At 48.6% G+C, this 14,821-nt stretch overlaps 1 protein-coding gene across 1 annotated transcript in view; it reads left to right on the plus strand.

The window, feature by feature from the left end:
* Positions 1-14,821, plus strand: part of LOC140380582 (centrosomal protein of 170 kDa protein B-like) — a 60,847-nt gene that overhangs the window by 24,763 nt on the left and 21,263 nt on the right. Inside the window, exons 11-19 of the mRNA XM_072464449.1 lie at positions 402-503; positions 3,734-3,790; positions 6,194-6,374; positions 6,750-6,980; positions 8,598-8,896; positions 8,974-9,139; positions 9,925-10,061; positions 11,184-11,207; positions 11,244-11,598. Coding sequence (XP_072320550.1) covers positions 402-503; positions 3,734-3,790; positions 6,194-6,374; positions 6,750-6,980; positions 8,598-8,896; positions 8,974-9,139; positions 9,925-10,061; positions 11,184-11,207; positions 11,244-11,598 — 1,552 coding nt within the window. The remainder of the gene's footprint in view (positions 1-401; positions 504-3,733; positions 3,791-6,193; positions 6,375-6,749; positions 6,981-8,597; positions 8,897-8,973; positions 9,140-9,924; positions 10,062-11,183; positions 11,208-11,243; positions 11,599-14,821) is intronic.

Raw genomic sequence — 14,821 nt, forward strand, 5'->3', positions numbered from 1 at the left:
AAGGACTGGGCTACAAACATGAAAGACTGGGCTACAAACATGAAGGACAGGGATACAAACATGAAGGACTGGGCTACAAACATGAAAGACTGGGCTACAAACATGAAAGACTGGGCTACAAACATGAAGGACAGGGATACAAACATGAAGGACTGGGCTACAAACATGAAAGACTGGGCTACAAACATGAAGGACAGGGATACAAACATGAAGGACTGGGCTACAAACATGAAGGACTGGGCTACAAACATGAAGGACTGGGCTACAAACATGAAAGACTGGGCTACAAACATGAAAGACAGGGATACAAACATGAAGGAGTGGGCTACAAACATGAAGGAGTGGGCTACAAACATGAAGGACTGGGCTACAAACATGACCTAGTTGTTGTTTTTTTCCAGCAGGGGGCACCAGAAGATGACAGTGTGAGCGAAGCAGGAACTTACACCATTGACAACGAGCAAGATCCTGAAGTGGAGCGAGCGAGGAGCATGATTGACCAGGTTTGTGTGGTCAGAGACATGATGGACCAGGATGGAGCCACATAGTGAGACTAAAGAGCCACATAGTGAGACTAAAGAGCCACATAGTGAGACTAAAGAGCCACATAGTGAGACTAAAGAGCCACATAGTGAGACTAAAGAGCCACATAGTGAGACTAAAGAGAGCCACATAGTGAGACTAAAGAGAGCCACATAGTGTGACTAAAGAGCCACATAGTGAGACTAAAGAGCCACATAGTGTGACTAAAGAGCCACATAGTGAGACTAAAGAGCCACATAGTGAGACTAAAGAGCCACATAGTGAGACTAAAGAGCCACATAGTGAGACTAAAGAGCCACATAGTGAGACTAAAGAGCCACATAATGAGACTAAAGAGCCACATAGTGAGACTAAAGAGCCACATAGTGAGACTAAAGAGCCACATAGTGAGACTAAAGAGCCACATAGTGAGACTAAAGAGCCACATAATGAGACTAAAGAGCCACATAGTGAGACTAAAGAGCCACATAGTGAGACTAAAGAGCCACATAGTGAGACTAAAGAGAGCCACATAGTGAGACTAAAGAGCCACATAGTGTGACTAAAGAGCCACATAGTGAGACTAAAGAGCCACATAGTGAGACTAAAGAGAGCCACATAGTGAGACTAAAGAGAGCCACATAGTGTGACTAAAGAGCCACATAGTGAGACTAAAGAGCCACATAGTGAGACTAAAGAGCCACATAGTGAGACTAAAGAGCCACATAGTGAGACTAAAGAGCCACATAGTGAGACTAAAGAGCCACATAGTGAGACTAAAGAGAGCCACATAGTGAGACTAAAGAGAGCCACATAGTGTGACTAAAGAGCCACATAGTGAGACTAAAGAGCCACATAGTGTGACTAAAGAGCCACATAGTGAGACTAAAGAGCCACATAATGAGACTAAAGAGCCACATAGTGAGACTAAAGAGCCACATAGTGAGACTAAAGAGCCACATAGTGAGACTAAAGAGCCACATAGTGAGACTAAAGAGAGCCACATAGTGAGACTAAAGAGCCACATAGTGAGACTAAAGAGCCACATAGTGAGACTAAAGAGCCACATAATGAGACTAAAGAGCCACATAGTGAGACTAAAGAGCCACATAGTGAGACTAAAGAGCCACATAGTGAGACTAAAGAGAGCCACATAGTGAGACTAAAGAGCCACATAGTGTGACTAAAGAGCCACATAGTGAGACTAAAGAGAGCCACATAGTGTGACTAAAGAGCCACATAGTGAGACTAAAGAGCCACATAGTGAGACTAAAGAGAGCCACATAGTGTGACTAAAGAGCCACATAGTGAGACTAAAGAGCCACATAGTGAGACTAAAGAGCCACATAGTGAGACTAAAGAGCCACATAATGAGACTAAAGAGCCACATAGTGAGACTAAAGAGCCACATAGTGAGACTAAAGAGCCACATAGTGAGACTAAAGAGCCACATAGTGAGACTAAAGAGCCACATAGTGAGACTAAAGAGAGCCACATAGTGAGACTAAAGAGCCACATAGTGAGACTAAAGAGCCACATAGTGAGACTAAAGAGCCACATAGTGAGACTAAAGAGCCACATAGTGAGACTAAAGAGCCACATAGTGAGACTAAAGAGAGCCACATAGTGAGACTAAAGAGCCACATAATGAGACTAAAGAGCCACATAGTGAGACTAAAGAGCCACATAGTGAGACTAAAGAGCCACATAGTGAGACTAAAGAGCCACATAGTGAGACTAAAGAGCCACATAGTGAGACTAAAGAGCCACATAATGAGACTAAAGAGCCACATAGTGAGACTAAAGAGCCACATAGTGAGACTAAAGAGAGCCACATAGTGAGACTAAAGAGCCACATAGTGAGACTAAAGAGCCACATAGTGAGACTAAAGAGCCACATAGTGAGACTAAAGAGCCACATAGTGGGACTAAAGAGCCACATAGTGAGACTAAAGAGCCACATAGTGAGACTAAAGAGAGCCACATAGTGAGACTAAAGAGCCACATAGTGAGACTAAAGAGCCACATAGTGAGACTAAAGAGCCACATAGGGAGACTAAAGAGCCACATAGTGAGACTAAAGAGAGCCACATAGTGAGACTAAAGAGCCACATAGTGAGACTAAAGAGCCACATAGTGAGACTAAAGAGCCACATAGTGAGACTAAAGAGCCACATAGTGAGACTAAAGAGCCACATAGTGAGACTAAAGAGCCACATAATGAGACTAAAGAGCCACATAGTGAGACTAAAGAGCCACATAGTGAGACTAAAGAGAGCCACATAGTGAGACTAAAGAGCCACATAGTGAGACTAAAGAGCCACATAGTGAGACTAAAGAGAGCCACATAGTGAGACTAAAGAGCCACATAGTGAGACTAAAGAGCCACATAGTGAGACTAAAGAGCCACATAGTGAGACTAAAGAGCCACATAGTGAGACTAAAGAGCCACATAGTGGGACTAAAGAGCCACATAGTGAGACTAAAGAGCCACATAGTGAGACTAAAGAGCCACATAGTGAGACTAAAGAGCCACATAGTGGGACTAAAGAGCCACATAGTGGGACTAAAGAGCCACATAGTGAGACTAAAGAGCCACATAGTGAGACTAAAGAGCCACATAGTGGGACTAAAGAGCCACATAGTGAGACTAAAGAGCCACATAGTGGCAGCTTCTTCTTAGAGCCACAAAGCACTGGATCAAAGACAGAGGAGAAGATTCTGAGCAGGACAAAAGATGAAGAGAAAGAGTCAAAGAGGCTGTTTTTGTTAAAAAAGAAAGACCTTCTTTAAACAGGAGGGTTTAGGTTCAATCTTCCTGTTTTTTATAATAGTGTGTTGAAACCCTGGAGAGGTCGACGCCCAGAGCATTCTGATGATGATCAGGTCCTCAGGGAAGAGACAGAGAGTGAGACAGGGACAATATGAGGCTAATAGCCCATTTAACAAGAGGCTCGTTTGATAGAAAACAAAGAGGTGTAAGTTTCTGTTGAGACAAACCATTTTCTCTTCTTCTTCAGGTGGCTCCGCCCAGTGGGCAAGATATTTTATGTTCCATCCCCTCAATTAAAACACTGGAGGTTGTTTTGATTGTATAATATATTGGGCCAAAGCAAAAAGGAGAGGGGACCAAGCACAGCCCTGTCCGACACTCTGATGTCACGATCTTTGGCCCAGTCCTTGATCTAAACCAGACTGTGATCTGTTGTAGGTGTTTGGAGTCCTGGACTCTCCTGAGTACAGTGGACTGAGCGACACGCCCGAGCAGGTACTTTAGTCCTGCTTTAGTCCTGCTTTAGTCCTGCTTTAGTCCTGCTTTAGACCTGCTTGAGACCCGCTTTAGACCCGCTTTAGTCCTGCTTTAGACCTGCTTTAGTCCTGCTTTAGTCCTGCTTTTGTCCTGCTTTAGACCTGCTTGAGACCCGCTTTAGACCTGCTTTAGTCCTGCTTTAGTCCCGCTTTAGTCCTGCTTTAGACCTGCTTGAGACCCGCTTTAGACCCGCTTTAGTCCTGCTTTAGACCTGCTTTAGTCCTGCTTTAGACCTGCTTTAGTCCTGCTTTAGTCCCGCTTTAGTCCTGCTTTAGACCCGCTTTAGTCCTGCTTGAGTCCTGCTTTAATCCTGCTTTAGACCTGCTTTAGACCTGCTTTAGACCTGCTTTAGTCCCGCTTTAGTCCTGCTTTAGACCTGCTTTAGTCCTGCTTTAGACCTGCTTTAGTCCTGCTTTAGACCTGCTTGAGTCCTGCTTTAATCCTGCTTTAGTCCTGCTTTAGACCTGCTTTAGTCCTGCTTTAGACCTGCTTTAGTCCTGCTTTAGACCTGCTTGAGTCCTGCTTTAATCCTGCTTTAGTCCTGCTTTAGACCTGCTTTAGTCCTGCTTTAGACCTGCTTGAGTCCTGCTTTAATCCTGCTTTAGTCCTGCTTTAGACCTGCTTGAGTCCTGCTTTAATCCTGCTTTAGTCCTGCTTTAGACCTGCTTTAGACCTGCTTTAGTCCTGCTTTAGTCCTGCTTTAGACCTGCTTTAGTCCTGCTTTAGTCCTGCTTTAGTCCTGCTTTAGACCTGCTTTAGTCCTGCTTTAGTCCTGCTTTAGACCCGCTTTAGTCCTGCTTTAGACCTGCTTTAGTGCCGCTTTAGTCCTGCTTTAGACCTGCTTTAGACCTGCTTTAGTCCTGCTTTAGTCCTGCTTTAGACCTGCTTTAGTCCTGCTTTAGTCCTGCTTTAGACCTGCTTTAGTCCTGCTTTAGTCCTGCTTTAGACCTGCTTTAGTCCTGCTTTAGACCTGCTTTAGACCTGCTTTAGTCCTGCTTTAGTCCTGCTTTAGACCTGCTTTAGTCCTGCTTTAGTCCTGCTTTAGACCTGCTTTAGACCTGCTTTAGACCTGCTTTAGACCTGCTTTAGTCCTGCTTTAGTCCTGCTTTAGTCCTGCTTTAGTCCTGCTTTAGTCCTGCTTTAGACCTGCTTTAGTGCCGCTTTAGTCCTGCTTTAGTCCTGCTTTAGACCTGCTTTAGTCCTGCTTTAGACCTGCTTTAGTGCCGCTTTAGTCCTGCTTTAGTCCTGCTTTAGACCTGCTTTAGTCCTGCTTTAGTCCTGCTTTAGTCCTGCTTTAGACCTGCTTTAGTGCCGCTTTAGTCCTGCTTTAGTCCTGCTTTAGACCTGCTTTAGTCCTGCTTTAGACCTGCTTTAGTGCCGCTTTAGTCCTGCTTTAGTCCTGCTTTAGACCTGCTTTAGACCTGCTTTAGTCCTGCTTTAGTCCTGCTTTAGACCTGCTTTAGTCCTGCTTTAGTCCTGCTTTAGACCTGCTTTAGACCTGCTTTAGTCCTGCTTTAGTCCTGCTTTAGTCCTGCTTTAGTCCTGCTTTAGTCCTGCTTTAGACCTGCTTTAGACCCGCTTTAGTGCCGCTTTAGTCCTGCTTTAGTCCTGCTTTAGTCCTGGTTTAGACCTGCTTTAGTCCTGCTTTAGTCCTGCTTTAGTCCTGCTTTAGACCTGCTTTAGTCCTGCTTTAGACCTGCTTTAGACCTGCTTTAGTCCTGCTTTAGTCCTGCTTTAGACCTGCTTTAGTCCTGCTTTAGTCCTGCTTTAGACCTGCTTTAGACCTGCTTTAGACCTGCTTTAGACCTGCTTTAGTCCTGCTTTAGTCCTGCTTTAGTCCTGCTTTAGTCCTGCTTTAGTCCTGCTTTAGACCTGCTTTAGTGCCGCTTTAGTCCTGCTTTAGTCCTGCTTTAGACCTGCTTTAGTCCTGCTTTAGACCTGCTTTAGTGCCGCTTTAGTCCTGCTTTAGTCCTGCTTTAGACCTGCTTTAGTCCTGCTTTAGTCCTGCTTTAGTCCTGCTTTAGTCCTGCTTTAGTCCTGCTTTAGACCTGCTTTAGTGCCGCTTTAGTCCTGCTTTAGTCCTGCTTTAGTCCTGCTTTAGTCCTGCTTTAGTCCTGCTTTAGTCCTGCTTTAGACCCGCTTTAGTGCCGCTTTAGACCTGCTTTAGTCCTGCTTTAGTCCTGCTTTAGTCCTGCTTTAGTCCTGCTTTAGTCCTGCTTTAGACCCGCTTTAGTGCCGCTTTAGTCCTGCTTTAGACCTGCTTTAGACCTGCTTTAGACCTGCTTTAGTCCTGCTTTAGTCCTGCTTTAGACCTGCTTTAGACCTGCTTTAGACGTGTTTAAGTGGTTCTGGTTGGTGCAGGTTCTTGGTTCTGGTTCTGAAGATGGTCCCCGTTGGGTTTCACGTTGGGCCAATTTAGCTGACGAATCCGGATCCAGTCCTCAGTCTGGACCAGGTTTGGACAACGAGACCAAGACCAGACGGATCCTCCCTCAGAGACCACTCGAGAAACTGGACTCACCTGGACTTCACAGGATCCAAGGTGAGTTTGGACCTGGTTTAGACCTGGTTTGGACCTGGTTTAGACCTGGTTTGGACCTGGTTTAGACCTGGTTTAGACCTGGTTTAGACCTGGTTTGGACCTGGTTTAGACCTGGTTTAGACCTGGTTTGGACCTGGTTTGGACCCGGTTTAGACCTGGTTTAGACCTGGTTTAGACCTGGTTTAGTCCTGGTTTAGACCTGGTTTAGACCTGGTTTGGACCTGGTTTAGACCTGGTTTAGACCTGGTTTGGACCCGGTTTAGACCTGGTTTAGACCTGGTTTAGACCTGGTTTAGACCTGGTTTGGACCTGGTTTAGTCCTGGTTTAGTCCTGGTTTAGACCTGGTTTGTGGCTCACATGATCTTCTTTCACAGTGGGTTTGCACCAGAGTCCGGACCAGAAACCGATGATTCAGGATGATTTGGATTCTGACAGTTTGAACGATGTGCGCCGATCTGAAGACCCCCAAAGACCACAAAAGAACCAGAGTCTGGACCAGAGTCTGGACCAGAGTCTGGACCAGAGTCTGGACCAGAGTCTGGACAAACCCAGTTCCTGCTTCTACATCGGCTCTGATCCGAGTCCAAGACCAGAGTCCAGACCAGGTACTTCAGACTCTACAGACGTTTTTAGCGTCTGTTGAGCTGACCACGTGGTGTGTGACCTCCTGACCTCTGTGTGACCTCCTGACCTCTGTGTGACCTCCTGACCTCTGTTGAGCTGACCACGTGGTGTGTGACCTCCTGACCTCTGTGTGACCTCCTGACCTCTGTTGAGCTGACCACGTGGTGTGTGACCTCCTGACCTCTGTGTGACCTCCTGACCTCTGTTGAGCTGACCACGTGGTGTGTGACCTCCTGACCTCTGTGTGACCTCCTGACCTCTGTTGAGCTGACCACGTGGTGTGTGACCTCCTGACCTCTGTGTGACCTCCTGACCTCTGTTGAGCTGACCACGTGGTGTGTGACCTCCTGACCTCTGTGTGACCTCCTGACCTCTGTTGAGCTGACCACGTGGTGTGTGACCTCCTGACCTCTGTGTGACCTCCTGACCTCTGTGTGACCTCCTGACCTCTGTTGAGCTGACCACGTGGTGTGTGACCTCCTGACCTCTGTGTGACCTCCTGACCTCTGTTGAGCTGACCACGTGGTGTGTGACCTCCTGACCTCTGTGTGACCTCCTGACCTCTGTTGAGCTGACCACGTGGTGTGTGACCTCCTGACCTCTGTGTGACCTCCTGACCTCTGTTGAGCTGACCACGTGGTGTGTGACCTCCTGACCTCTGTGTGACCTCCTGACCTCTGTGTGACCTCCTGACCTCTGTTGAGCTGACCACGTGGTGTGTGACCTCCTGACCTCTGTGTGACCTCCTGACCTCTGTTGAGCTGACCACGTGGTGTGTGACCTCCTGACCTCTGTGTGACCTCCTGACCTCTGTTGAGCTGACCACGTGGTGTGTGACCTCCTGACCTCTGTGTGACCTCCTGACCTCTGTTGAGCTGACCACGTGGTGTGTGACCTCCTGACCTCTGTGTGACCTCCTGACCTCTGTGTGACCTCCTGACCTCTGTTGAGCTGACCACGTGGTGTGTGACCTCCTGACCTCTGTGTGACCTCCTGACCTCTGTTGAGCTGACCACGTGGTGTGTGACCTCCTGACCTCTGTGTGACCTCCTGACCTCTGTGTGACCTCCTGACCTCTGTTGAGCTGACCACGTGGTGTGTGACCTCCTGACCTCTGTGTGACCTCCTGACCTCTGTTGAGCTGACCACGTGGTGTGTGACCTCCTGACCTTCTATTTGTTTGATGACACGTGTGGTTACACTCGTAACCTGTGTTCTGTGATGGCGCACTGCGCGCTCTCTCCTAGCACTGCGCGCGCGTAGAACTGCGCGCGCCCCAGGAAAACAAAAGAGTGGCTACAGGAGGACTGTGTGAACGTCCCTGAGCGGCCCGGAGGCCACACTTGAACATCTGGAGGATCTGACTCCAGGAAGAAGAATGGGGCAAATGTAGATCCAGACATGGATCTTGTGACTCCACAGCTTCTGCTCGTGGTGGAGTGGATAGCACTTATGCCACGTTTACTGGAGCGCCGTGGATCCAGCTCTCTACGGTTTCCTGCATGTCCTTCCCCACTCTCATCCCCATTTCAGGCTGTACTCTCCACTAAAGCCCACGGGCTCAGAAGAGTTCATCACCAGGTTTCACTTTGTTTCAGACCGCGCCAAGAGCCCGGCCACCACCGTCCTGATCCGACAGCTCAACCAGGAGCCCAGGAGCTCCGGGATCAAACCCAACAGCTCTGCTCCGGACCTGAGGAGCCACGGGACCCGGCCCGACACCCGGCCCGACACCCGGCCCGACACCCGGCCCGACACCCGGCCCGACACCCAGCCCGACACCGGGTCCGGGGCATTCTTTCGTCAGGAGAGCTTCACCAGAGAGCGACCTGACGAGGTCCAGAGGAAGAAACTGCCCCACATCTCCAGCCAGCCGTCCCTCAGAGACCTGGACCCGGTACGGGGATCTCAACCGGTTTAGAGAGGGATCTGAGCTGGTTTAGAGGAGGATCTGAACAGGCTTTGTCTCCTCAGGACCTGATCTCGGCGGACTTCCTCTGGCGGCCCTTGGCCCTGGACTCGGACTCAGACTTGGACAGCGTCAGCACGGCCAGTGTGGTCAGCACCGGTCACAAAGTCCCAGAGTCAAAACCTCGGTCCACTGGCACGAGCGCCGTGACCAACACCAGGAAACACAGAGGTGAGTTTAGTCCTGGTTTAGTCCTGGTTTAGACCTGGTTTAGTCCTGGTTTAGTCCTGGTTTAGACCTGGTTTAGTCCTGGTTTAGTCCTGGTTTAGACCTGGTTTAGTCCTGGTTTAGTCCTGGTTTAGTCCTGGTTTAGACCTGGTTTAGTCCTGGTTTAGTCCTGGTTTAGACCTGGTTTAGTCCTGGTTTAGTCCTGGTTTAGTCCTGGTTTAGACCTGGTTTAGTCCTGGTTTAGTCCTGGTTTAGACCTGGTTTAGTCCTGGTTTAGACCTGGTTTAGACCAGCTTTAGTCCTGGTTTAGTCCTGCTTTAGTCCTGCTTTAGTCCTGGTTTAGACCTGCTTTAGTCCTGCTTTAGACCTGCTTTAGACCTGCTTTAGTCCTGCTTTAGTCCTGGTTTAGACCTGCTTTAGTCCTGCTTTAGTCCTGCTTTAGTCCTGCTTTAGTCCTGCTTTAGACCTGCTTTAGACCTGCTTTAGTCCTGCTTTAGTCCTGCTTTAGTCCTGGTTTAGACCTGCTTTAGTCCTGCTTTAGTCCTGCTTTAGTCCTGCTTTAGTCCTGCTTTAGACCTGCTTTAGACCTGCTTTAGTCCTGCTTTAGTCCTGCTTTAGTCCTGCTTTAGTCCTGCTTTAGTCCTGCTTTAGACCTGCTTTAGTCCTGCTTTAGTCCTGCTTTAGACCTGCTTTAGTCCTGCTTTAGTCCTGCTTTAGTCCTGCTTTAGTCCTGCTTTAGTCCTGCTTTAGTCCTGCTTTATTCCTTGACTTTCGTTCTTCTTTCTCAGGGAACAAAGACCAGACCTGGACCAGGTCTAGACCCGGGTTTGGACCTGGTCCGGTCTCGTCGAGGGCGCGGCTGTCGGAGAAGAGGCGGAGTCACACAGAGAGGGAGGGGCCAGAGCAAAAGGACCAGAGGAAAACGGTGAAGGAAGTGGCAGAGTGGTTAGCACATGTGTCGCCACATAAAGAAGGACCTATTTATACATTTTGGACAAACCAGAGTGTGGAGAGGGGGCCCCTGCCTCAGAGGGGCCCGCTTGTGTCCATTGCAGGAGTTCTGAGGCCCAAGTTCATAGTTCATAGTTCATAGTTCAGGGGTAAATGCAGAGCTTTGTGAACTTCACTCTCATATTTGTGACAAAAAAAATTAACACTTTGACATCTTTTTATGAAAAGACGTGACACACTTTTCCAACAAAACCAGGACTAAACCAGGTCAGACCTGCTCCTGGACTCCAGGTGTTCAGGTCAGACCTGCTCCTGGACTCCAGGTGTTCAGGTCTGACCTGCTCCTGGACTCCAGGTGTTCAGGTCTGACCTGCTCCTGGACTCCAGGTGTTCAGGTCTGACCTGAACACCTGGACTCCAGGTGTTCAGGTCTGACCTGCTCCTGGACTCCAGGTGTTCAGGTCAGACCTGCTCCTGGACTCCAGGTGTTCAGGTCTGACCTGCTCCTGGACTCCAGGTGTTCAGGTCTGACCTGCTCCTGGACTCCAGGTGTTCAGGTCAGACCTGCTCCTGGACTCCAGGTGTTCAGGTCTGACCTGCTCCTGGACTCCAGGTGTTCAGGTCAGACCTGCTCCTGGACTCCAGGTGTTCAGGTCTGACCTGCTCCTGGACTCCAGGTGTTCAGGTCTGACCTGCTCCTGGACTCCAGGTGTTCAGGTCTGACCTGCTCCTGGACTCCAGGTGTTCAGGTCAGACCTGCTCCTGGACTCCAGGTGTTCAGGTCAGACCTGCTCCTGGACTCCAGGTGTTCAGGTCAGACCTGCTCCTGGACTCCAGGTGTTCAGGTCAGACCTGCTCCTGGACTCCAGGTGTTCAGGTCTGACCTGCTCCTGGACTCCAGGTGTTCAGGTCAGACCTGCTCCTGGACTCCAGGTGTTCAGGTCAGACCTGCTCCTGGACTCCAGGTGTTCAGGTCTGACCTGCTCCTGGACTCCAGGTGTTCAGGTCAGACCTGCTGACCTGTTTCTTCTCTCGATTGTCTCGTGTAAATGACACAGAAACATGTCTTCTTCACCTCTGCTGTCTCTGGTCTCAGGTGGAGAAGAAGTCCAGGTCTCAGGTCCAGTCCCAGGTCCAGTCCCAGGTCCAGTCCCAGGTCCAGTCCCAGGTCCAGTCCCAGGTCCAGTCCCAGGTCCAGTCCCAGGTCCGGTCTCAGGTCCTGGTCCGGTCCAACAGTCTCTCGGCCCCTCGTCCCACCAGAGCCTCGATGTTGCGCAGAGCTCGACTAGAGTCTGACTCTGAAGAACCTGAACCGACCAAGACCAGGACCCCGGACCCTCCCAAGACCAAAACCGGATCCGAGTCCAGCAAAACCTTGACCGCAGAGACCAGAGCCGAGTCTGGACCAGAGACCAGAGTCGAGTCCAAGAAACTGACCCGCCTGGACATCCTGGCCCTGCCCCGACACCGGACCGGATCCTTCACCGGAACCAGCGATGGAGAAACCTCAGGTCACTGGACTTTCACTGGACTTTCACTGGACTTTCACTGGACTTTCACTGGACCTATACTGGACATTCACTGGACTTTCACTGGACCTATACTGGACATTCACTGGACTTTCACTGGACTTTCACTGGACTTTCACTGGACCTATACTGGACATTCACTGGACTTTCACTGGACCTATACTGGACATTCACTGGACTTTCACTGGACTTTCACTGGACTTTCACTGGACCTATACTGGACATTCACTGGACTTTCACTGGACCTATACTGGACATTCACTGGACTTTCACTGGACTTTCACTGGACCTTTACTGGACCTTTACTGGACTTTAACTGAACTTTCACTGGACCTTTACTGGACATTCACTGGACTTTCACTGGACCTTTACTGGAAATTCACTGGACCTTTACTGGACTTTCACCAGACTTTCACCAGACATTCACTGGACTTTCACTGGACCTTTACTGGAACTTTACTGGACTTTCACTGGACTTTCACTGGACCTTTACTGGACCTTTACTGGAACTTTACTGGACTTTCACTGGACTTTCACTGGACCTTCACTGGACCTTTACTGGACCTTTACTGGACTTTCACTGGACCTTCACTGGACCTTTACTAGACTTTCACTGAACTTTCACTGGACCTTTACTGGACCTTTACTGGACTATCACTGGACCTTTACTGGACTTTCACTGGACCTTTACTGGACTATCACTGGACCTTTACTGGACTTTCACTGGACCTTTACTGGACATTCACTGGACTTTCACTGGACCTTTACTGGACTTTAACTGGACCTTTACTGGACATTCACTGGACCTTTACTGGACTTTAACTGGACCTTTACTGGACTTTAACTGGACCTTTACTGGACATTCACTGGACCTTTACTGGACTTTAACTGGACCTTTACTGGACTATCACTGGACCTTTACTGGACTTTCACTGGACCTTTACTGGACTATCACTGGACCTTTACTGGACTTTCACTGGACCTTTACTGGACATTCACTGGACTTTCACTGGACTTTAACTGGACCTTTACTGGACTTTAACTGGACCTTTACTGGACATTCACTGGACCTTTACTGAACTTTCACCAGACTTTCACTGGACTTTCACTGGACCTTTACTGGACTTTCACCAGACTTTCACCAGACTTTCACTGGACTTTCACTGGACATTCACTGGACTTTCACTGGACCTTTACTGGACATTCACTGGACCTTTACTGGACTTTCACCAGACTTTCACCAGACTTTCACTGGACTTTCACTGGACCTTTACTGGACATTCACTGGACCTTTACTGGACTTTCACCAGACTTTCACCAGACTTTCACTGGACTTTCACTGGACATTCACTGGACTTTCACTGGACCTTTACTGGACTTTCACCAGACTTTCACTGGACTTTCACTGGACCTTTACTGGACTTTCACCAGACCTTCATCAGACTTTCACTGGACTTTCACTGGACCTTCACTGGACTTTCACTGGACCTTTACTGGACCTTTACTGGACTTTCACCAGACTTTCACCAGACTTTCACCAGACTTTCACTGGACTTTCACTGGACATTCACTGGACTTTCACTGGACCTTTACTGGACATTCACTGGACCTTTACTGGACATTCACTGGACCTTTACTGGACTTTCACCAGACTTTCACCAGACTTTCACTGGACTTTCACTTGACCTTTACTGGACATTCACTGGACCTTTACTGGACTTTCACCAGACTTTCACCAGACTTTCACTGGACTTTCACTGGACATTCACTGGACTTTCACTGGACCTTTACTGGACATTCACTGGACCTTTACTGGACTTTCACCAGACTTTCACTGGACTTTCACTGGACCTTTACTGGACTTTCACCAGACTTTCACCAGACTTTCACTGGACTTTCACTGGACATTCACTGGACTTTCACTGGACCTTTACTGGACATTCACTGGACCTTTACTGGACTTTCACCAGACTTTCACTGGACTTTCACTGGACCTTTACTGGACATTCACTGGACTTTCACCAGACTTTCACCAGACTTTCACTGGACTTTCACTGGACATTCACTGGACTTTCACTGGACCTTTACTGGACATTCACTGGACCTTTACTGGACTTTCACCAGACTTTCACTGGACTTTCACTGGACCTTTACTGGACTTTCACCAGACTTTCACCAGACTTTCACTGGACTTTCACTGGACATTCACCGGACTTTCACTGGACCTTTACTGTACATTCACTGGACCTTTACTGGACTTTCACCAGACTTTCATCAGACTTTCACTGGACTTTCACTGGACCTTCACTGGACTTTCACTGGACCTTTACTGGACTTTCACCAGACTTTCACCAGACTTTCACCAGACTTTCACTGGACTTTCACTGGACATTCACTGGACTTTCACTGGACCTTTACTGGACATTCACTGGACCTTTACTGGACTTTCACCAGACTTTCATCAGACTTTCACTGGACTTTCACTGGACTTTCATTGGACCTTTACTGGACTTTCACCAGACTTTCACCAGACTTTCACCAGACTTTCACTGGACCTTTACTGGACATTCACTGGACCTTTACTGGACTTTCACCAGACTTTCACTGGACTTTAACTGGACATTCACTGGACTTTCACTGGACCTTTACTGCACATTCACTGGACCTTTACTGGACTTTCACTGGAATTTCACTGGACGTTCACTGGACCTTTACTGGACATTCACTGGACCTTTACTGGACTTTCACCAGACGTTCACTGGACTTTCACTGGACCTTTACTGGACTTTCACCAGACTTTCACCACACTTTCACTGGACTTTCACTGGACATTCACTGGACTTTCACTGGACCTTTACTGGACATTCACTGGACCTTTACTGGACTTTCACCAGACTTTCACCAGACTTTCACTGGACCTTTACTGGACTTTCACTGGACCTTTACTGGACTTTCACCAGACTTTCACTGGACTTTCACTGGACCTTTACTGGACTTTCACCAGACTTTCACTGGACTTTCACTGGACCTTTACTGGACATTCACTGTACCTTTACTGGACTTTCACCAGACTTTCACCAGACTTTCACTGGACTTTCACTGGACATTCACTGGACTTTCACTGGACCTTTACTGGACTTTCACCAGACTTTCACCAGACTTTCACTGGACTTTCACTGGACATTCACTGGACTTTCACTGGACT

The sequence above is a fragment of the Eucyclogobius newberryi genome, unplaced genomic scaffold (assembly GCF_026437365.1).
Source record: "Eucyclogobius newberryi isolate DKJ021-1_F unplaced genomic scaffold, fEucNew1.0.hap1 SCAF_49, whole genome shotgun sequence".
NCBI classification, from domain to species: Eukaryota; Metazoa; Chordata; class Actinopteri; order Gobiiformes; family Gobiidae; genus Eucyclogobius; species Eucyclogobius newberryi.